The 21,040-nt window shown below is 34.2% G+C and overlaps 1 protein-coding gene across 2 annotated transcripts; it reads right to left on the bottom strand.

The window, feature by feature from the left end:
- Nucleotides 1-1,007: 1,007 nt before the first annotated feature.
- On the bottom strand, nt 1,008-20,741 carry RB195_021501 (uncharacterized protein; the record flags this gene model as incomplete). 2 transcript variants are annotated; one of them, XM_064208272.1, is made up of 26 exons in its annotated part: nt 1,008-1,137; nt 1,201-1,345; nt 1,415-1,534; nt 1,594-1,708; nt 1,765-1,891; nt 1,982-2,162; nt 2,314-2,431; nt 2,510-2,670; nt 4,512-4,635; nt 9,379-9,450; nt 9,519-9,591; nt 9,651-9,748; nt 10,666-10,797; nt 10,895-10,980; nt 11,042-11,103; nt 11,164-11,321; nt 11,382-11,471; nt 12,380-12,462; nt 12,543-12,651; nt 12,934-13,029; nt 13,719-13,821; nt 13,890-13,961; nt 14,026-14,104; nt 15,887-16,009; nt 16,070-16,205; nt 20,703-20,741. In XM_064208272.1, the coding sequence occupies 26 exons, from the start codon at nt 20,739-20,741 to the stop codon at nt 1,008-1,010; spliced, it is 2,832 nt and encodes a 943-aa protein (XP_064064153.1). The 2 variants fall into 2 exon arrangements, with proteins under 2 accessions (XP_064064153.1, XP_064064154.1); XM_064208273.1 differs by lacking the exons at nt 4,512-4,635; nt 9,379-9,450; nt 9,519-9,591; nt 9,651-9,748; nt 20,703-20,741 and adding an exon at nt 18,462-18,515 and having other exon boundaries at nt 10,704-10,797.
- Nucleotides 20,742-21,040: the final 299 nt, after the last annotated feature.

Genomic DNA, 21,040 nt, shown 5'->3' with positions numbered 1-21,040 from the left:
CGTGCACAACTTTTTAACAGTAGGAGATAAGAAAAAATTGAAAGTGGAAGAAAAGAAGTAGATTCCATAGTGCAAATAAAAAAAAATTATAAATTGACGAAATTCCAGCCATGCTTTCTATTATTCAGCCGTCACCGCAAAACGCCTGTCTCTTTTTTTTTGTGAGTTTGAATAAAATTTTCGTGGATTTGTTGGTTATTGCTTGTCAACATTCGAAGGACCAAATGAAATTTTGATTTTTTATCTAAAAGTTAAATGAGGTGCGTAACCGATCGAACCCATCACTCGGCCAAAAAAAAAATCTCTAAACGATTTAATATTTACTTTATTACTACTTAAATAATAATAATAATAATCTAATATTTACTTTACTTCATTTATTTCTAGTTGTGCATATTTATGATTATTTAAACACAGTTTAGTACATTCCTGACTAGTAAGGCTAATATTTGAAAAGAAGAAAAATTATAAGAAAATGTAAGCACGGAAAAAGTTTCTAACTATTTCAATTACAGCAGATCGTTGATCTCCGTCCTTTGATTTCACGATATTTTCTTTACAGAACTTTCTCCGTTATATTTGTAAAGTAGAATGAAAAACGTGGACGATCGCGATCCAGAACAACCGCAACAGCGATCGCCTTTTTCGTTTTTCCCGTCGATTGCACTTATGTACGAGTGATGGAGAAAACACAGAAGTTTTTGAAACGAACTACTTTTTTGTCATCCTGACGTGTGTCGTTTGGTGAGATTTCCATCCTTTTTTTATCGGATTTTCCGTGACGCTACTTAAACCGAACAATAATCATTTTTTACATCCGGCGGTGAACTTGTCGCTTTGACATTAATTGTTGAATGATTAGAACAGTCGGAAGTGAATTTCATCCAGACATATGTTATTTAAAGAAAACGCATCTTTTACCACGATAGTTAGCAAACTTTCTAGTAATTAGCACTGAAAAAGAAAAAAAAAGTCTCGGAATGGCTTCAATTCAGTAATCCTAGTATTTAATGTCGATGTCTACGCGTTTTCATCAGTCTCTTAATCATCTTCTTCCTCATCTGTCGCTCATACGCTGTGAAATCTTGGAATCGATGAGTACCGTAACCGTCATCCTTTATAGGATCGTACTTCACCCTGAAAAAAAAAATATTACAGACATTTTAAGATTAAGATTTGAGAAGGAGCGCTATAACTGACTTTGGCGGTGACGTAGCGACTTCATCGGATGGCTCTCCTGGTGGCGGCGCATACTCATTAAATTTGTGCCCGTTTGTATGTGGAACAACGTCTGCCAGGATATTTTGCACGCCACAATCCGAAGGGCAGTACGATGCAGGCATTCCTTGAAAGAGAAAGTTCACTTAATGAACAAAAACTCTTTTCTGATAAAGACATATCAGATACTGCTTACCTGGATCACCTGGAGGACCATATGGACCTTCCATTCCTATCGATCCTTCTTGTCCCACTGGGCCAGCTGGGCCAGCAGGACCAGGACTACCTGGGCTTCCCGGATTATTCGAACTCTTTCCTAAAAGAACAACGAAAGTTCTGTTCGGTGAAAAATCCAACATAAAAAATAGGACTAACCATGGGGCCCAGGTCTTCCTTTCATTCCTTGAGGTCCTGGAGGTCCTACAGGACCTTTTATTCCAACACCCGCTATTGCTTGATCACCTTCAGGTCCTTTAGGTCCTAGTGGTCCCTGAATCAAACATTTTTCCCGTTTTTTATGATTGATTAGGAAAAGATGAGCAAAACCTTTAATCCAAGTGGTCCAGGGAATCCTGGATTTCCAGGCGGTCCATCTATTCCACTGATACCATCAGGACCTGCTTCCCCTTGTTCACCTGGATGCCCAGTCATTCCTCTTTCTCCTTGCGGACCTCTAAAATGCTCATAAAAATAGAATGTTCAACTGATTAATTTAATTCATATCGCTATAGTTATTTTTCATTTATATCAGAAGTTCCCCAACCTCACTCCTGGAGGTCCAGCCGGACAAACCACACATGGTAGATCTGGCTCGGATTCAAGTTGAACATCAAAACCATCTTCTCCTGCGACACCTTGTGATCCGGGTTCACCGGGGTTTCCATCTGGGCCCGGTGGTCCGGGTGGTCCAGGTGGTCCCATGGAGCATGCCAATGTGAAACAACCTGAACACTTTTTTGATGGTTACAGAAAAATGTTCAATGTTAAAATATTTAACCTGTATTTGCTATTTCTTTTTAATTTATTATTACTTTATTAATTAGCATTCAACCGTCATTAAATCGCTACTAATTTTATGGATAAGGTCCCACTAACCTTTGCAAACTCCGCTTTCAAGCCATGCTTTTCTTGGTCTTCTGCTGAAGAATCGTATCTGAGGTGATGGCTGCTCTCGAAGCGAGAACATCTCATTCCATATCATATCAGATGATTCCTGAGAAGATCACTTCTATTCGTGCTAACTTTTTTGGATTATATGGACGATTAGAAATCACTGTATATTTTATCCTACCCTGAATTTCAATGCATTTTCGTTAAGATCAACATATTGTGCGTTTGTCTTCACGTAAAGTAATGGGATTGTAACGGCTAGCACAGCGATAGTAATTGTAGAGACGAAGATGGATATAATTCCTGCTTGCTGATATAATTGATGAGAGCCAAAACCCATGGCTAAAAAAAACTTTATTTTAAAGAAAATAATACGTATTTAGTGGAAAGTTAACAGGACGGATTGCTCCTGAACGAAAAAAAAGGATAAAAGTCAGGAGTGAACAATGAGTTACTTATTCTATCTCTAAATCGCAACGATTTGAAAAAAATGAAAAAAAAAACTAAGAAAAAGGTAGTACGGATCCCCTCCTTCTAGGATCTAGGAAACAATAAGTCCGGCAGAATCCTGGTAGTACGTGCTTTTTTTTACTCGGAAAATTAATTAAAAACACAAACAAAATTATTAAAAGATAATAGCAAAAACCATTTTTTCCTATTTTCCTAGTGTTTAAAGACATTCCCAACTGTTTAGAAAGAAACACTTTTCATCCGAAAATTTTTGACACTGACAGTGTTCTTGTCAGCACCATCCGAATATTTAGGATCTATTTTTGTTCACATTTAAGGATCAAATTGAACTCTCATATACTCACCGGAATCTGCTAAACTTCTAGTCTCCTAGATTCCAGAAACAAGAGCTTTTTTAAATCAGACATAATATTTCAACAATTCTAAGCACGTAAAACAATCAAAAAATAGAAGATAGTGTGAAGAAGTTAAAAAAAAACCCTTGATGGATAAAAAAATGTAATCAGAACTTTTTTCTGGATGGAGAAGTTTAGTTGCGAAATCAAACATTAACAAGGTGCTTATCATTGAAGCAAGTGAATATTTTTCTCAGTGAATTTTCTAAGAAACATAATGTTTCAGCATTTCTAAGCATGCAGAACAGCTAAAAAATTGAATAAGTGTGAGAAAGTAAAAAAAACCTTGATGGAGAAAAGAGTTGTTAAAAGATTTCTGAATATAGAAGTTGAAATGTGAAGTCAAAGATTAACAAAGTGTTTATCATTGAAACATGTGAATATTTTTCTCAGTGAATTTGATAATCAGCAGCGAAATGACGAAGACCACTCGTCTCGTAATGTAGTTCTTACCGAAAATTTATTTATAACATCTTAAAATAGGTCATCGCGCTTCCAACGAAACCGAATATTCTGGGTCACGAGAACGTATAACGAGAACACTTAGTAAGTTTTCGCTAACAAACGATCGCGTTAATCGAATCGAGTTGCGAGACGAACGAATCTCGTCGAAAGTTGTATCGCTACTCGAATATCCTCGATGAATTTCCGACTTTCATCTTAGATACTTTCACTGAAACTCGTGACCGTCCGCCTACGGAGCTCCCGGTGCTCCCAACGCTCCAGGGACGAAGTGATAAAATTTAGTGTTCCACAGTCTAATAAACAGTTAGGTTCCCAAAAAGTTGTATCGCTACAGGAGAAATGACATGCAAAATAAAAATATTGTAATTGGCTAGAATTTTATTTAAAAAAAAAATAAACTACCGCGGAACTGACAAAAAAAAGGAATTTTAGCGCATACCATCCACGGATCTCGTAAGTTCGACACCAGGACGAAGATTGCAGTCTGACGATGCACGTCATTTCTTACCTACTGAATTATGCGGTAAACTACAGCGCTCCAGAAAAAAAGGAAAAAAAAAAACTTCCGCGAAAAATCCTACTTTAATTTTTTTTATACTATACTTTCATTAGACGTACTGTAACATACCGTTACTCGATATGGAATAAAACCCCATAAATGAATATGTACTGGGATGTTGTAAATCTTTTTTTGTCATTTCTGGCCCTCCCACTCTAGGATTTGCAACGTGCCCTGTTCTAGAGACTGCTAAAGGGTAATCAGCGAATCAACACCAATCTCTACGTGAGACAAATCCAGAAATTCCCCCGATACAGTGTGCGAAAAACGACCAAAACACCTCAAAGTCGCACTGTTGCAAGAGAACACGAAACCATACACGGCGATGCTGACGCGGTAATTTCTGGATGGCTTTGACTGTTCCACTTTTCCTATGACCAGAACCTTGGCACATCTGACTGACACCTGCTCCGGGCTCTGAATGCAGCATCTGATCGATGAAAAAACTTCCAAAAACCTCAGAAACGTACTCAACGACTTTTTATCGTCGCCGATCCTCTTCTTTTGAGAGAGGAGCGCCGAGACTCTGTCCACTAAGTGGGAAATACTACTACTAATATTGATAACTATATTGTTGATCCTTGAATTGTACAAATAAAATTTTTTTAAATTATTTTCTCATTTTTTAAGTGGGAAAAAGACATGCGAGAACCCAAGAGTAGAAAAAATACAACGATTTGCAGCTTTGTTACTTCCTTGAAGACAGTTGTGTTAGTTCACTGCTTGATAAACAATTAGGTAATTATTAACTTATTACTCATTACATTTCTATTGTTTTGAGCACTTATTTTATGAACAATCTATTTTACCAAATATTTAAAATGTTTTTTAACTGTATGGACAAAAACACAAATCAAGCCTCTTTACAAATCATATGTAAGTTTAAAAAGAAGAAACTGACAAAAAAAAGAACTGATAACTCGAAAGAATTGCTGAGAAATCTAGTGCGAACTCTGTTCCAAAGAAAAGTTGTATTGAGAGATGAAAGAACTGAAAATCGAAAAGTGAGAAAACGAGGGCATGGAACATCGTCGACGCGACAGATCCTTCTCATTCGTAAGAACTTACGCGTTCTTAATTTCATAGTGGATCGCAGACTAATAGTTTTCTGGGAATGAATCCATTCATTATCAATCTCAATGGAATCCACTGCTTTTTTTTTACTAAATCTACCGAAATGTATCCCAAATGTTTGTGTAATGATTTTTTATAAATAAGTTTTACTTTAAAATTATTTTACTTATTTTTCGTAGTATAGAATATTAAATACATATTAAGCACATATTACTATTAAGTACAGTACATATTATTATATTACATATTAAGTACATATTGTTATAATATATTAAGTAAGTTTGTAATACAATCCATATCAGGTCATATATATGTAGTGAATAGCCCCTTACATGACTGTAATAAATTATTATTTGTAAAAATAATTATAAAAAAGACATAATTGTTATTGTAAAATTAATCGTTCCTGTCCCAGTTTCAATTCACTGGACTTGTACTCACCTGGTTCGAACCTCTTCCTCATCTATACCTCATTTATTTTTCCAATGAAATCACGGATGCAAAATTTTGATTCGCGTCATTAATTTCATTGCAAAAACTGATTTTCTATCGTTCTCTAACGTCAGAGAGTTGAGTCGAAATAATAGTAACCCGAACATTTAAGCTAAAATTTTATACAAAGGGGAAAAAAAAAGCAGTCTCCAGTAAGATCGTAGCAACTATCACATATGGATGGGAATGATCAACACAATACTTCAATTATAATAATTACATTTTTATCAATTTAGTTTATTCATAAAGAAAACAACATCAATACAGTATAATGTGAAATATTACACGATAAATGTAATAAATATACAGATCATCATTACAGAAAACCCGTTTATAGAGATCAATTAATTTTAAGTAAATTGATGCACACAAAATCTTTTTCAAAAATTCATATGACAAAAGCATTTGAGCCGAGAAAACAATATAATATAAGGTGAAACAGAGGAAATGAGTTTAAAAAAACACACACATTTAAGTCACTTAAACACATACGCACGATTTATGGAAAAATTGTAGAAAAATAAAGTAGAAATGTTACAGGATTTTGAGGTGACATGAAGTGTTGATTTGTAGTAACGATTACATGGATTCAGTAGTTCTAAAAGAAAAAATTTTTTAGATATTGAAAAAATTCATATACTATTTAGTTATCTACAAAGCTTCTTCTAGACCTAATTGAAGCAAGTCTACAATTTTTTTAATACGACATATTCCACTACCATATAATCACAGTTTCCAAACGAAAAACATCATAATTTTTCTAGAAATGACAGTAACTTTTCTTACAAACACTTTTAGTTACGAGACATGCATTATTTCTACCGTATATTCTCTTTATACAAAAATTAAAACTTTTAAACTCACACAACATTAAGTACATACTAATAGTAAATTGTTTCACGAACTATTTCTATTGTACAACATATTAAAGCAGTCACCTAAAGCCATCCAATGGATCGCTGACAACACTTGAAATGTCCGATCTTTTTTCTCTGGATATCAGAATGCTTCTTCTCTAGCATCATGCATTTATTAATGATCTTCTACTTAGAAGAAATGGTTTCGATCACCAACTACTAGTTACTGGAGTTATAATTTTTAATTATTTCAGAAAATGTTGGAAATTTTTGGCAGATTGCTGATCGACCATTCTTCTACTACTATTTGTACTTGTATTCTATAGTTGATTACCTTGAAGTTAGCCAATAATCGAATCGCTGTTCTCCGCCCAAAGAACACCACTGAATAAGGAAAAGAAAATTTTTAGAGAAATAAAAGTAATTCCGGTACGAAAATGAAAAATTCGCAACAGTTGTTCATTTTAGAATGCAACATAAATCCAGGCTTAATTCGGCACAAAGATAAGATCTCTAACGTTTACTTCTTGGATTTCCTTTCATTTTCATTCGATATTAATTATAGCACATAAGACTTTGCAAAGAATTAAAAATTATCAAATTTTTCCCACTGGTCTGATCTTGTAATAGAGGAGATATATCTAAAATTGACTATTCAAAATTTTACTACTTGTTCGAAATATAATATCTGTCCTTGAAGCTCCTAGAATTCAGTTGAGTTGCCAGAATGTCAAGAAGATTCGCTTATTTGAGGAATTATGCACCTATCGGAAAAAAAATTAAGGTAAAGGTACGTGATACGTGCAAATTCATTTATTAGGACAACCAGCCTGAACGTCCGGCTAAATCCGGACTTCAGGCTTATTTTGGTGTTCGCTTCGCTCGACTTCACCGATCAGCAAAAAATAAAAGTAGTGACATTTTTTGGGAAATTAGAATTGCTTTCTTCTATCAACGCTTTCTTCATTTTTCTTTACCCGAACATTTAAGCATGGGTGAAAGATTTTATGGTTTTTCCCTAAACGGTTCTATATTTGGAGAACAATCAAACTTGATTTAACATCTATGCTCCTCTCAAATCGCCACATTTTGGAAACATTCTTCGAAGAATGAGTTTCCTCCGTTCTCTGCTATTAGGAAAGAACAAAGTGCTAACATGAAATGAATAGTCACTATCGCAGTAATTATTCATCATCATTCATTATATTCATTATTTATTCACTATGAACATCACTATCGAAGTGATAAAAATAACGTTCTACGTCAGATCGCGTGAATGTTGGCTACTATGTATTGTATTTAAGCATCCGTTCGCACGTGCTTTTCCTCTTCTTGAAGAAAGGATGTTAGCAGCATCAGGAGACATGTTGAAAAATGCGAAGGAACCACCGAAACCCATTCTACTGCGTTGGGGCTCGCGCGCACCATTTCAACCCCGTTGGATCCCTCCCACTCCATTTTACAGCTATCTGGCTCCAGGGCACAAATTCGACGCCACCATACCCATCTCACCCAATTCTACCGCCTTGAGGGTCCAGCGCCCCAAACCGACGCCTTGGTGTCCGTCTCCCTCTCTTTTTGGAATTTCTTGACTGAGGCACACACATACACAGACACACGCACGTGACAGAATAATCCCGCTATTCTATAGCATGATAGTTTGCAAATCTGGAAGTATACATTAACATAAAAGTTTATTTACTCTCACTAACATATGAGAGAAACTAACTTACCTTATCAAAAACAACATACATAATATATTATTAGACTATGATGAAAAGGTAGAGTGCTCGCCTATCAGGTGGATGACGATAGTTCGGCACCTTACCGGTGCAGAGTTTTGCACCATTATGGAGTATTTTCGTGACACACAGACAAACACACACAGACACGAACTTAACGCGTTATTATATAGCATGATTTTTACAAAACTAGGCATGATAGGTATAATTTATGAAAATGAGTCAATTTCTCTTAATAAGCACATAATTATACTACATAAAATTACCTAAACCTGTTACAGTAGCAAAGATTTTGTAAGAAACTTGAAAATTCAATAAATCAAATCGAAATTAAGTTCGACGGATGGGTATGAAGTGCTCTGGAAAGTCGTCAAAAAACTAAACCATGAATAAATCAAATATGAATTTTTTCTCGTAGAAAATGTATGCGTCTCACATTTTTGGTCCACCATCGATGTAAATATTTGTGATGATTATCTGTGAAAAGTTGTGCACTATTCCACAAATTTTGGGGTTAATCCATGACTGGTAATCTCTTCCACTATTCCATTAATCCCGGCTTAATCTTTAATTGATGATCTCTCCACTATTTCACAGGTACAAGGCTTAGTACTTGATTGAGAATTTCTCCAGTATTTCACAAATCCTGGGATAAATATGTGAAAGATAATTTCTGCACTATTGCGTAAATCCACTGCTTAATCCTTGGTTGAAAATCTTTGATATATCCCAGAATCCTAGGCTTAATCCACGTTTCGAAGATTTTGCACTATCTTCGTTATGAAGTGCTCTCTTTCCACTTTTAAAATCCTACATTTTTTACTTGAGATTAGCTCAATTATTTCAAAAAATCAGCAAAAAAGCGAACTTCAGAACGGATTTGTCCCATAACCTGTTCTGTTCACTAATAATTTGCGTTGTAGAGAGAAAAAGTTGAAAAAAATTAACCGCTGTTGGGTGTTCGTGTAGTGATTCCGGACGGCACGTTGAAGGACCTCAATTTGTGCCCTCATCTCATCCTGTGCAGTCATTAAACGTTGCATAGAAAAGTGCATTTCGGCAACCAACTAAATAAGTAAATCAAAGTTTTTACTTTTAGAAAAAAAAGCAAATAATCCACTATATTTCAACATACACGAGTAACTTGTTGATTATTTGCGGAATTATTTTCGGAAAACACACGCATTTCGTTCTTAATAGCTCGGAACCTAAAATAAAAAATTATAGGAGATTTCGCTAGTCCAGAATAATCTCAACTATTCCTTACTCATGGATCGCTCGAAGGAATTTCCTCTGATATGTTCGAAGCCTACTATCAGGGCCACTTCGTAAGCATTTATGGATTCGCCATGTGTGCTGCAGGACCTGAACGATGGAAGGGGAATTTATGCGCTGAGAAAGTAAAGAAAAAGGAGAGTTAGGAAATACGAGGAGTTTGGATTATTACAGTAAGAAATTCCTAAACTATTTCTTCGCCCTTTAACTAACACGATAGACCTACAGTTCCAAGAACACATTAAGAGAGAGTAACAGAAAATTTTGATGTCCTCTTTAGTCACAGAACAAAAAAAAAACACTAAGTGGCGAACAGAACCACCATGATGAAGAGAAGAAATTTTCAAAATACACCTATCCTGTCAAAATTCTTGATCGGATCGCTATATGAAAGAGCGAGGATACCGTAATTTTTACGGGCTACATTTTTTCTGGAATTTTAGTGACGGATAGTATTTCTCCATCATTACATGAGCATATTCAACTAAGTGACCCAAGTTATTCTAAATTTCAATTAAAGAAAAGAATCTACTCAAAAAGTGAATGCCATTTATTCTCATGCAGTAAATTCTGTAAAATTATACTTAATTCTGGAACCATAAATAACTCCATATTGTTTGAATGGCTTTTCCTTATTTAATCCTATAGCTTATCCTAGAGATGTTCGAATAGATCAGATAGCTGGCTATAATATCAAAGTTAGCGATAATAAGGTTAAAAAAAGTCCTTGAAAAATGGTTGTGCAAGGAAAAAATGGAGAATGTGTTCAGAAATGGTTCGAAACCGCCCCGCAGCCAACTAAGCCTTTCATTCTCCAGTAGTCGACAAATTAGTATTATATTAATAGTAATTAGTATTACAAGAACTGTGATTGGATGTGCATGTAGATCTATGAAGTTCTTTAATTTCAGGATTACCAACGTATGTACAGTTCTGGGACCGATTCAGACCACTATCATAATGGACCATGATGAAATTACGGGAACAAAAATGAGTAGTGGTCCCACCTTCGCAGCTGCATTTTTATGTTCCCTCGTTAATTTACTATCATGCATAAAGTTATTGACATTCCGTTGTCCTTGTGAAAGAAGAATATTTCTTGAAATAACAGCAATAAGAATTGATGATATGATTGCACCCTAAAATAAAAAAGAATAAAAAAAATAACGGATAAAGGTACAACAATAGCTAAAATTAAATTCAACGAAAATTATTTCAGAAAAAAAAACTACTTACTACAACTCCAACAAAAATAGCTATAATTCTGCCTGCATGTGTTTGAGGAACGATATCACCGTAACCATTTAACATAAAGGTAATAGCTGAATTATCAGATTGTTATAAGATCAATCCTGAAGAAATTAAGGATAAAACGATCCGTACCAATGAACCAGAGAGCGTTCGAATAAAGTATTGATGGCACATCCTGATCAGCTTGTCCAAATCTGGAAATTTTAATCTATTGAATTTTCGTTCAAAATTTAATTCAACAGTTATTTGACGACCTCTCGCATTGCACAAATGTCCAAGATGTGACAATCCAGAAAATTATAGTGAAAGTTGTAAGAAATAAAATTGGTTGTTGATCCAGAACTGTTTTCAGTACAAATGAGAAATTCACTTGAATACGATTTAAAGCTGCCAAAGTTCGTGTGGAAGCATCCTGAAATAATTGAGTTGGATCACATCACATGTTACTATTGATTGATTTGCTAACACGTACCTGGAACTGTTTACTGTGTAGTACCATGAATCTTCCAAGAAGATATACACGTGATAACATTAAAATAGACAACGGCACATCAAGAGGTACCTAAAAATTTGGGAATGCGTTTACTCTAAAGCTCAGGAAGTATGTATTCGTCAAATTCATTAAATAATATTTGTAAACCGCAGCTTTTTTGAAGAGGATTAATAAAAAGCGCAGAAATTATCCAAATGCAACACAGGAACTTTTTCCCAATTTTTTAGACAAGAACTTCCATCACTTCTTTTTTTTTGTTTTTTTTTTTTAATTTTATCATTTATTGTTATTTACTTCATTTTACTATTTATTATTATTTATTTTTATTATTTATTTATTTTTATTTTCGATAAAAACCAGAGATTTGGAGCTTCGAGAAAAAAAAACTAAAGCATATTATTTTTATCTATACATCATCATGCAAGTCTAATTGAACTAAAACTATTTTCTTTAATCCACTATAAATCGGTACATTTTTCTAGAATTTTCATAAATTGTTGTGTAAAAAGTGAAAAAAAGAGGGGAAGTTTATGTAATTTCTACAAACTCAACGTTTTTTTTTTCAAAGTTTTTCATAAAATTTTATTTTTTGAGATAACAACATTCAAAGTTTGTGAGTTTTTGTCGAATAAATTAATAGTGTGATCCTCCGAAATAAAGATAATGAATTTAATGAAAATCCAAAAAATAATTTGAAAGATTTCCCTCTAATATTATTTCCCTTTACGTTAGTTGCTTTCGAGTGAGTCCCGTCTAGGATATACATGAATGGATGAGCAGTGGACATAGCAATGAGCCACTGATCGATGAACTTGATAGAGGAAAGCGTTTCGATGAAGTCGAAAATAAAAAATAATTGAGTAGGAAAAAATCGTATGAACCAAATTTCTCATAAAAATTTGGGCTCATTAGCATTTTATTCACAAAATAATAAAGGAAAATTGAAAGAATTATTGTTAGAATTTTTTCATGCTCACCTCTTTAACATAAAAAGACCTTCCGTGACTAGCTTGCATATTTCGTGTCGTTTCAATGAATGACCAATGTAACGATCCCGTACCTAAAAAGTAAAAGAATTTCAAAAAAAAAAATAGAGTGAAGGAAAAATCCTTTAGGTTCATGCATTCCAGAAATATTCACCTGGAAATGGACATACTGCACAAAGAATAAATTCTGTACAGAATTGTATAGCTCGATCTGTTGTCACAACTACTCGCCAGTCATCTGCACCACAATCAACCAGATCAAGCTGAATTATTATGCGATTATAATCAATGTTTTTTTTTTATTAATTATTGATTTATTTCCGAAAGTTCTAGAACTTTTTCATCGAGTTATAACGTTTAAAAACAACTATGTGATCCTCCGAAAAAAAAAAGAAAACGAGTAATTTAATAAATATTTTTATATTATTTCTAATTCATGTCACTCATTTATTTCATGTCATATTATTTCTTACAAAAATTGCATTAAACTGTTGCGCTTAAACTTTTTGAAAATAAATTTTATATGGAATAAAATATATTCTTACCACAACATCATTGATATGGTAGAGGACGATTTGTGTCAAAAGAGCAATCGTTGATAATGCTACAAATGATCTTAACATAAGTGACACTGGATGAACCTGAAAAAAAAAATCAATTTCTACCGGATTATCATATTTTTAAAGGATAAATTTTTACGATTTCAAGTAATCTTCAAAATTTTTCTCATATAGTTCTAAGGGGAAATACGGTGTAAATAGTTAAATGTGAGTATTTATTCAATTACTCGCAATATGAACGTCTAAGAGGGTGTCATCGTCGAGGTATGTTCGAGTCTCCTCCGGGATATCCATGGGACACATAAGGTCTCGGAGGCATTCGCGGAGAATTTGCCGGGACCCTTCTCACCGTCCCCCCGCAATGTACATTTTTTTACTCCTATTGTTAACCATAACAATAATTGACCTCCTGACACCAGCTAATAAGAAAAAACACTTAAACGTGGCCCAACGGGACCGCATAAAACGGCAGCGGAGGGACAATGTACATTATTGATTGGCACTAACAATCATGCCCGCTTGCGAATGTAATGTTATTGAAAGGTTATAGTCAGTTCACTTCACCGTTTTATAAGGAAACTACAAGTAAACAAAAGTAAATTACTTGATTTACGTGATCAACAACCTATCGAGGAATTAAAGTGAAATCTCGGAGTTTTTAGAATGATTGACAGTGAAGATATTGGTGTTTAATGGAATTTTTCACTAACATAAACATAGCTTCATCAATTCTTTTTTTCTAATTCCGTATACACCGAGGAAAAACCTACCTTAGTAATCCCGAAAAGTTTTTGTCCAGTAATCTCTGCGTCAACAACCATAACAATAATCCCCAACATTGCTAGGACAAGTGCTCGATCAGTGATTTTTACCCTTGAACAGTTTCGATTAATTTTGTAGTCAATTTAATAAAGCTAAAAAAAGTTTTCCCTGGGACGAACCGATTACTGAGACGTTCCGAGCGAACTCGATATACCAGTTTAACAGCCGAGCTGTCGATTGGTACTCCATACCTTAAAAAAAATGATTTTTTTTCACAAAAAAATAATTAGGATCCTATAAATTTGAACTAGTTACCGGCTGTTGTTCCTTTTAAAATGACTAGCAGTTGGATGCATACCGGCTCCACCATTGCTCTCACAAAATGCGACTGTAGCTGAAATAAGTTTAGCAGATTTAAGCTAGCAAAATATAAAATCACATGTTTATCACGAGTTTTTAATTCCAACGGTTTTTTTTTTTGTTGAAAATAAACATCTTATGTGAACCTCTATGTTTCTCCTTGAAATAAGATATAGAAGGTCCACAAAGGACAAAGACTACATTGGAATCATGTTTCTCGGATAATCGCAACTGATCTTTGAACACAATAATAACAATCAGAATAAAAAGTGGAAAAAGTAATAATAATAGTAGTAATAATAATAACAATAGCAATAATAATGAGAATAACAATAATAATAGGGGCCAAATCGTGTTCAACCAAATGGACGCGACGCGTTTGCCGCAACGCGCGCTTCTTTCTATAATCGTTCACACTTTCTGTTCTTTCCGCTCAATTAATATCGTTTCTCATCCGCCCGGTTAAACACCTTCGGATCTTTCTAAGTTGTTCTTTTCCTCAAACGAGGTTAGTAATGAGGGATTTCATTTGACTCCAAGCCTTTCAACCTTTTCGTTCTTTTGAATCCTGAGAATTGTCCTAAGTTCCTGGACATTCTTCTTATCCCGACAACTCCTCATCTCTCCTTGCTTGTTTTCATCTTGAGCCCACTACGAAAAACGATTGAAAAAAACGAGTTCCTCAGAGGTAACGAAGCCGATCAACAAGTTGTTACACTATAGAATTACTGGAAATTTTTTTAGATCCCGTGTTTCTGATTATCTTTTCCGGAAAAAAAACCTGCTTATATGTCGAACACACAGGTAACAGAATGGTAGCAAAGCTAAAAATCACACTGTCAATCGAGAAAAACGTATTTTCGTTGATCATCGGTGTTTTACTGGCAGAAATCCAGAATAATCCTAAAATCTTGCAATCATCAAATCTCTGCTCGTATCACCATATTTCTTTAGCTTTTACCAACTCATTGTTTTTTGATACACAATCCATGAACCTTTCCAGTTTCTTACGAATATACAGCGTTGCGTTTTTCATGCATTCTTTATGGTAAATCGCTCCTTTTTTTCGATCATAGCATAATTTTCAATTCTTCCGTGAAAGAAAACAACAGAATTCTCCGATAAACACTGTTTGTGGTTGAAAGTGTCGCGAATCAGCTGCTGTATGATGTGATTACCAAGGATGTCCAGGAATATCGTATTATTTTGCACCTGTTCTCACGTAATACTGGATAAACGGCAGTATTGAATAGTTGATGACGAGAAGGCAGAAGAAATTCTTATAATACTTGGAATTGTTCGGTTTACGATCCATGACCCACATCAGAATAGAAATCAGGATAGAATGCTCAGTAAAAGGTTTTGAGTAAAGTCAAGAAAAGTTGTAGAAGAGGTAGTAATTAGGAAAGTACAAAAGAAAATTAAGAAAAAAAAATTTTTTTTTGAACGAACTTGCAGATAGTAAACATCTTGTTGTCATTTTCTATCATCCCGAAAATACTCCTCTATTATTTAATTTTTAAAAAGTGCGCTGTTTTCGAAGCCTAATCCATCTTCTGTAGATTGGAGCATCCTAACCACATCCAGTTTGATTCATAGCACAACGTTTTCCAGGATATCTGCAGGGAATACATAAATGTCGACAATAAGTTTGAGTTTGCAGTCCCTCACTATGAATTCTGTGAGCAACAAATGCACTGAGCTTACTTCAAAGCCACTTTTTTATCAATTATGAATTAAAATTCGACTTTAACGTTGTGAAAATTCAACTATAAAATCATGTATTGTATTTCACATGCTTCAAACATGAACCAACCATTTTCTAAGGATGTCTTATCGACAAGACTATCCGTAATACTCGATTTAACCCGATTAATCCGTAGTTGAGAGCCGGTATCTTCGACAGTGATCACAGGTCCGTGATGAGGAGCTCGATTCACTGAACACGTAAAAAAAATAAGATTTAGAGGAATAAAAAATACAATATGATGAAAATCACAATTTGAATCCAATGAATCCCGACTGTAATCGATCCTAGTGTATGCAGGTGGCAAAGAGCCTAATTTTTTTCTTGTTGACAGTAAATTTCGGAACTGTTGTCGACTTCCATTTAATCGTAGGAAATCGGCCGAAACCTGGAAAAGCAAGAAATGTTTTTCTTAATATCTCAAAAATTCCTTTGCTCATATTTAAAAGCTGTTGGGTGACTACTCATTTATCAGGTTTTTGTTAATTTTCTTCACTATCCATAAATATAGAGGTGATTTATAGCGTTGTCTTCAAGGACAACGAGGATGCGCCTACACATCATTTCTACAAGGATAGGAACTCTATAAGAAATAACGAATAGGAGACATTTTTCATTTTACAGTAAGAAATAAGTACAGGTAATAAAGTATAGGTAAAATTTCGGATATATTCCCGAAACAATTACATTCCAGACAAAATATTGTCATGCGTGGTATCGACAATTTTGAATGAATTTAAAATTTTGCGGTCGTGGAATGAGTAGGCGCTCGATTACTTACAACCGAATGTTTCCAGGAAAAGTCAACTTTAAATTCATTTCAGGAAAGCAAATTTTGGAAATGTTGGGAAATGTAATTTTTTGGGAACATCATTCAATTCTCTTCATGGATACCTAATGAGGTGCATGATTGCCAATTGAAGTAATCAATTCTTAAGTTAATTTTATATTTAAATTAATGGACGAGTGTAGTGCAGTCGGTAACAGATTCTACTGTAGGTGCACTGTCGATGTTTCGAAAGCGTTCTAGTGCTCGCCAACCCTTTCATCCCTCCTGGATCGATGAATTGGTACCAGACATTTCTGGAAGGATAAAATCACTGGCTTAATACATCCTCTAGCCTCCTCAAGTCACATTGCGTACGCTGGACGCGAGTTCGTCAACCTCAAACGACTCTAAACTGATGTCGAGCGCATAGGAGCATCCTAAGCCGATTGATTGACGTCAAATACCTCATCGTTTATCCGTTATTTAAGCCAGCAGGTGACTAACAACTATTTTAGTGTCGCCAAAATCATCCAGAAAAAAACATAATTACCCAAACATTGTTTCGATACTGTAATTAGAGTTAGTAAGCAATTGCTCATTAAAAAAAACATTGTATTCTAATTTCTATTCGATAGGACACAATTTCTGGTGGAACCGAATGTGATTTTGTACAATATCGATCGACAAAAACTCTGGATAATATTCCAGTAAACGTAAATTGAAAACCACCTGTAGAAATTAGAAAAGGCTACTTTACATTTCGTTTGAGATAAATTAAGGTGGGATTATCCAGAAAAGAACTTCCAAATGCTCCTTAAACAAAATAATTGCGATTCTCCTCGATTTCTTTATTGTCCCTGGAGAACTGAGGAACGCATTCAAGGATTTCGGATATCATGGATGCATGTAGGAATTTTGGGAATATAAATACTTCGTTCATTTTTCGCTGAGATTCCCCTATTATCCAATGCACATGCAGCTTAAGAAACTATTAAAAACTCCTCAATATCGTGCATTTTTTTGAAATTAAAGGCGGTTAATTCTTTTTAATTTTGCTAATTGGTATTATCCGTAAAAGAAGAGAGAGGGACTAACTCCATGGTGGCCTTTTTGTCTCTTTTGTATGGATTGGCATTAGCAATTAATCGTTACAAGAACTACCGTAGCTCTAGAACTATTAGCTGGGGACCATTACTGTATATTTCACCGTAATTTAAATTAATTGATATACGCATAATTAGGAAAGTCGTACTCTTATGTAATTTACTCCACCGAAATAATTTCTTTTCTCCTTAATGTACTCTGGATGTGCTTTTGTGTAACTGTCGTCATTCAATTCTGCGCATGACTTAACGTTACCGTATTAAGTCCTTAATCCTACTGTAGCAAGAATTATCCATAGTGGTATAACAAAAGAAGAAACGCATTTTTTCTTTTAAATCCTGAGAAGTTTAGTGAATAACTTGTGGATTTATCGAAAAAAGGTCATGTATAATAAGCTAGTGCATTCTTTGAAAACAAGGATCTTTCGCATATCATCATTTTTCTACTATCCATGCTTTGACCATCGCTACTATTTCATTATTCAAAATTTTTCCACGAAAACAGGCAACGATTCCACGATTCCACGCAAACAGATTAGTCTAACCACTACCAATCAAGTGTGCATGAAAATCAAAACATCCCATCGTGGATGACGGTGAAAAACGACAAAAAAAAAGAAATTCCCAAAATTCCTCACATATCTTTAATTGCTTAAATCTCTGGAGTATTGGATCACATTAGAAATATGAATAACATATAAGATTTTTTTTTACAAATTAACTGTACAAAAATAAAAAGCGAAATGAAAATGTGAAAATTTACTCCTCGAACCTCTTGCAAGCATGAATCCCGCCGTTTTGTTGGAGGTGGTGAGAGCTGTTTCATTACATAAACCTTGAAGAATTTTTGAATTGTAAGATATAGATGACATACGAGATTTTTGTGGATTATTTGATTCAATGAGAAAAACAAATACGGATAACGAATAAATGATCAATGACAAAGAATTGACAGCTATAAATGTGAGTAAATCGCTTGAGGGTGGTAATAAAAAAGTAATAACGTGGACGAGCTCAAATCCATCCATTAATAATATATACACACACACACACTAGTCATGCTTACTTCTATCGTATTCTCGACACGAAAAGGTAGTCTGGATGTGTGATTTAATAAAGAAAGAAACGTTTAAAAAAATTATAAATAATTTAAGGTAAAGTCTGTTGGAATGCTATGACAACAAGGAGGAAACGTACAAAAATATGAAGCAAAATAAATTACTATCTGAATAAACAACATAACATAAACAAATTTGCTGGAGACACAAAACCCTGTGTAAAAAAAATATTGAAAATAATATTTAAAAAATTTTCATGCTTGAATATTACTAGAAATTCTAGCGGATGGTAACGTCCAAAATTGTTAAAGTGCAGGTTAATCGTATCCATTCACAAAATAATTCCAGAATTTCATGAGCTGAATACTTAAGTATCAATTTTTGTGGAATACATTGAGGGTAAATTGAGGGGCATAGGAGCACTTTCACGGAAAACAATAACATATCTTTTGTAAATATTTGTTCACTGACATTATTACAACTAAAGAAGTCGGCAACAATTATTGATAAATGAGATAAATTGAATTTTATCCTATCAGAATGATTTTTTTTTGCAAATGACAAGCCTTATATGTTAAAATCAAACAGATATACATTACAGTTAACATAGTTTCTCTGGAATTTCCGGATAATCACATTTATTAAAGAAACCATACTCATGAAATCCGGAAACAATCCGAAGCCGTATTAATATAAGGTTTATAACAAGACAACTAGACTAACCATGAATCATTTCAAATGAAACAATAAAGTAGATTTTAGTTTGAAGGTAGTAATAAATCACTAAAATAATTATTTTAAAAGTGAAACTATTCATATATCATGTACATGTTACACAAAATCTTAATTTATGAGCTCATGAAGAAAAAAAAGCTAATGTAACATGACTATATTGAGCTAGATAGCGGATAAATCGTTGGATTATGCAATGAAACATTGTGTAAGGTGTTGAATAAACTAAGTGTATGAGTTGATGGACAATTATGTTTGCATCCGGAATAAGGCGGCGGCCAACACTAAGCACTCTACACATACCTCGAACCATATTCTCCGAATTATTGATGAGAGAAAAGCGTTAAGGAGTAAATGGATACAAAATTTTCTTCGAATCAATTCTTACTATTTGAAGACGAAAATAGAATAATTAAAGAATTAAATGTAAATTAATGTATAGGATAAAATTATGCGTTTTTTGCAATCAATGGGATCACTAATAGTAGCAAATCCTCGACAAGAACATCTGAAAAAAAAACAACTCCCATTTTATGACCACCTACAAATTCCAGGAATTTATCTTTCGGATTATATCAAATAACATAATATAATCACATTTATGTTGATCACAAATCAAAATAACTCGAAAAAACTCGTCTCGTGTGGGCGGTGGGCAGAAAATGTGGCTTAGAACCGCCTCTTAGATTTTCACATCATAAACCACCAATTGAACGTTTTTTATTGGACAATTTAGCTTTCGAGATGAAATTCATTAAATTTTTGCACTTAAATAATGAATGCGATTATTCTGTGTTGACTTGCAAATAGGAGCAGAAAGATCATCTTTCTGAGCGACAGCAAAAAAAAAAGTGGGAACACATTGAGCATCTGGATCCAGAAAGCACTAAAATTTTAGCAATACTAAAGAACGGCTTTTACTTTTTTGCAAATTTTAAAACGCTCAAAAGCATTTCAAATTAACTTTTAAGTCTAAAATCCAGAAATTCGTTATTTTTAAGCGGTCTGTAAACGAAAAATAAATCATAAGACGTAGTAAACAGGTTGTGCGAACGAATAGATTCCACTACCTCATTTCCCTCCCTCCCCCACCACCTTCAGTGGTGTATAATTTACTGCCTATTCGGAGAATAAATTGCTCCTGTATGAGGACATTCCGGATGAAGTGCTAGGTTATGGATATATGAAATTGGAATATTTCTGTTCAGAAATTCGTTAAATACCTGTTTATACTGTTCCTGTTTATAAAGTGCGAAATTCATGAAATTGATAAAAATGTTAAATCTTCATTAACGTTTCTTTAACTTTATAATAATAATAACAACTTAATATCCTTATAATAACTTTAATTGTAATTATATTGAATGGGAAGAATATGTAGAGCTAGGGAAAACAAGTCTTCCATACATTGATTTACAGAAGCCTTTAACGGTGAGGTGATTCTCACGGGCGCAAATTCGCTTCTTCTCCAAGATTTCTCAAGGATTTTGTGGAAAGGAAATTGTATTGAAGCAAATAAAATTGCTATCCACATTCTGGAATGTGGCGCTTCGCTTTAGTA

Source organism: Necator americanus, chromosome X, assembly GCF_031761385.1.
Source record: "Necator americanus strain Aroian chromosome X, whole genome shotgun sequence".
NCBI lineage: Eukaryota > Metazoa > Nematoda > Chromadorea > Rhabditida > Ancylostomatidae > Necator > Necator americanus.
Note: the sequence above shows the minus strand (reverse complement) of the source record. Positions and strands in the feature narration are given on the sequence as shown.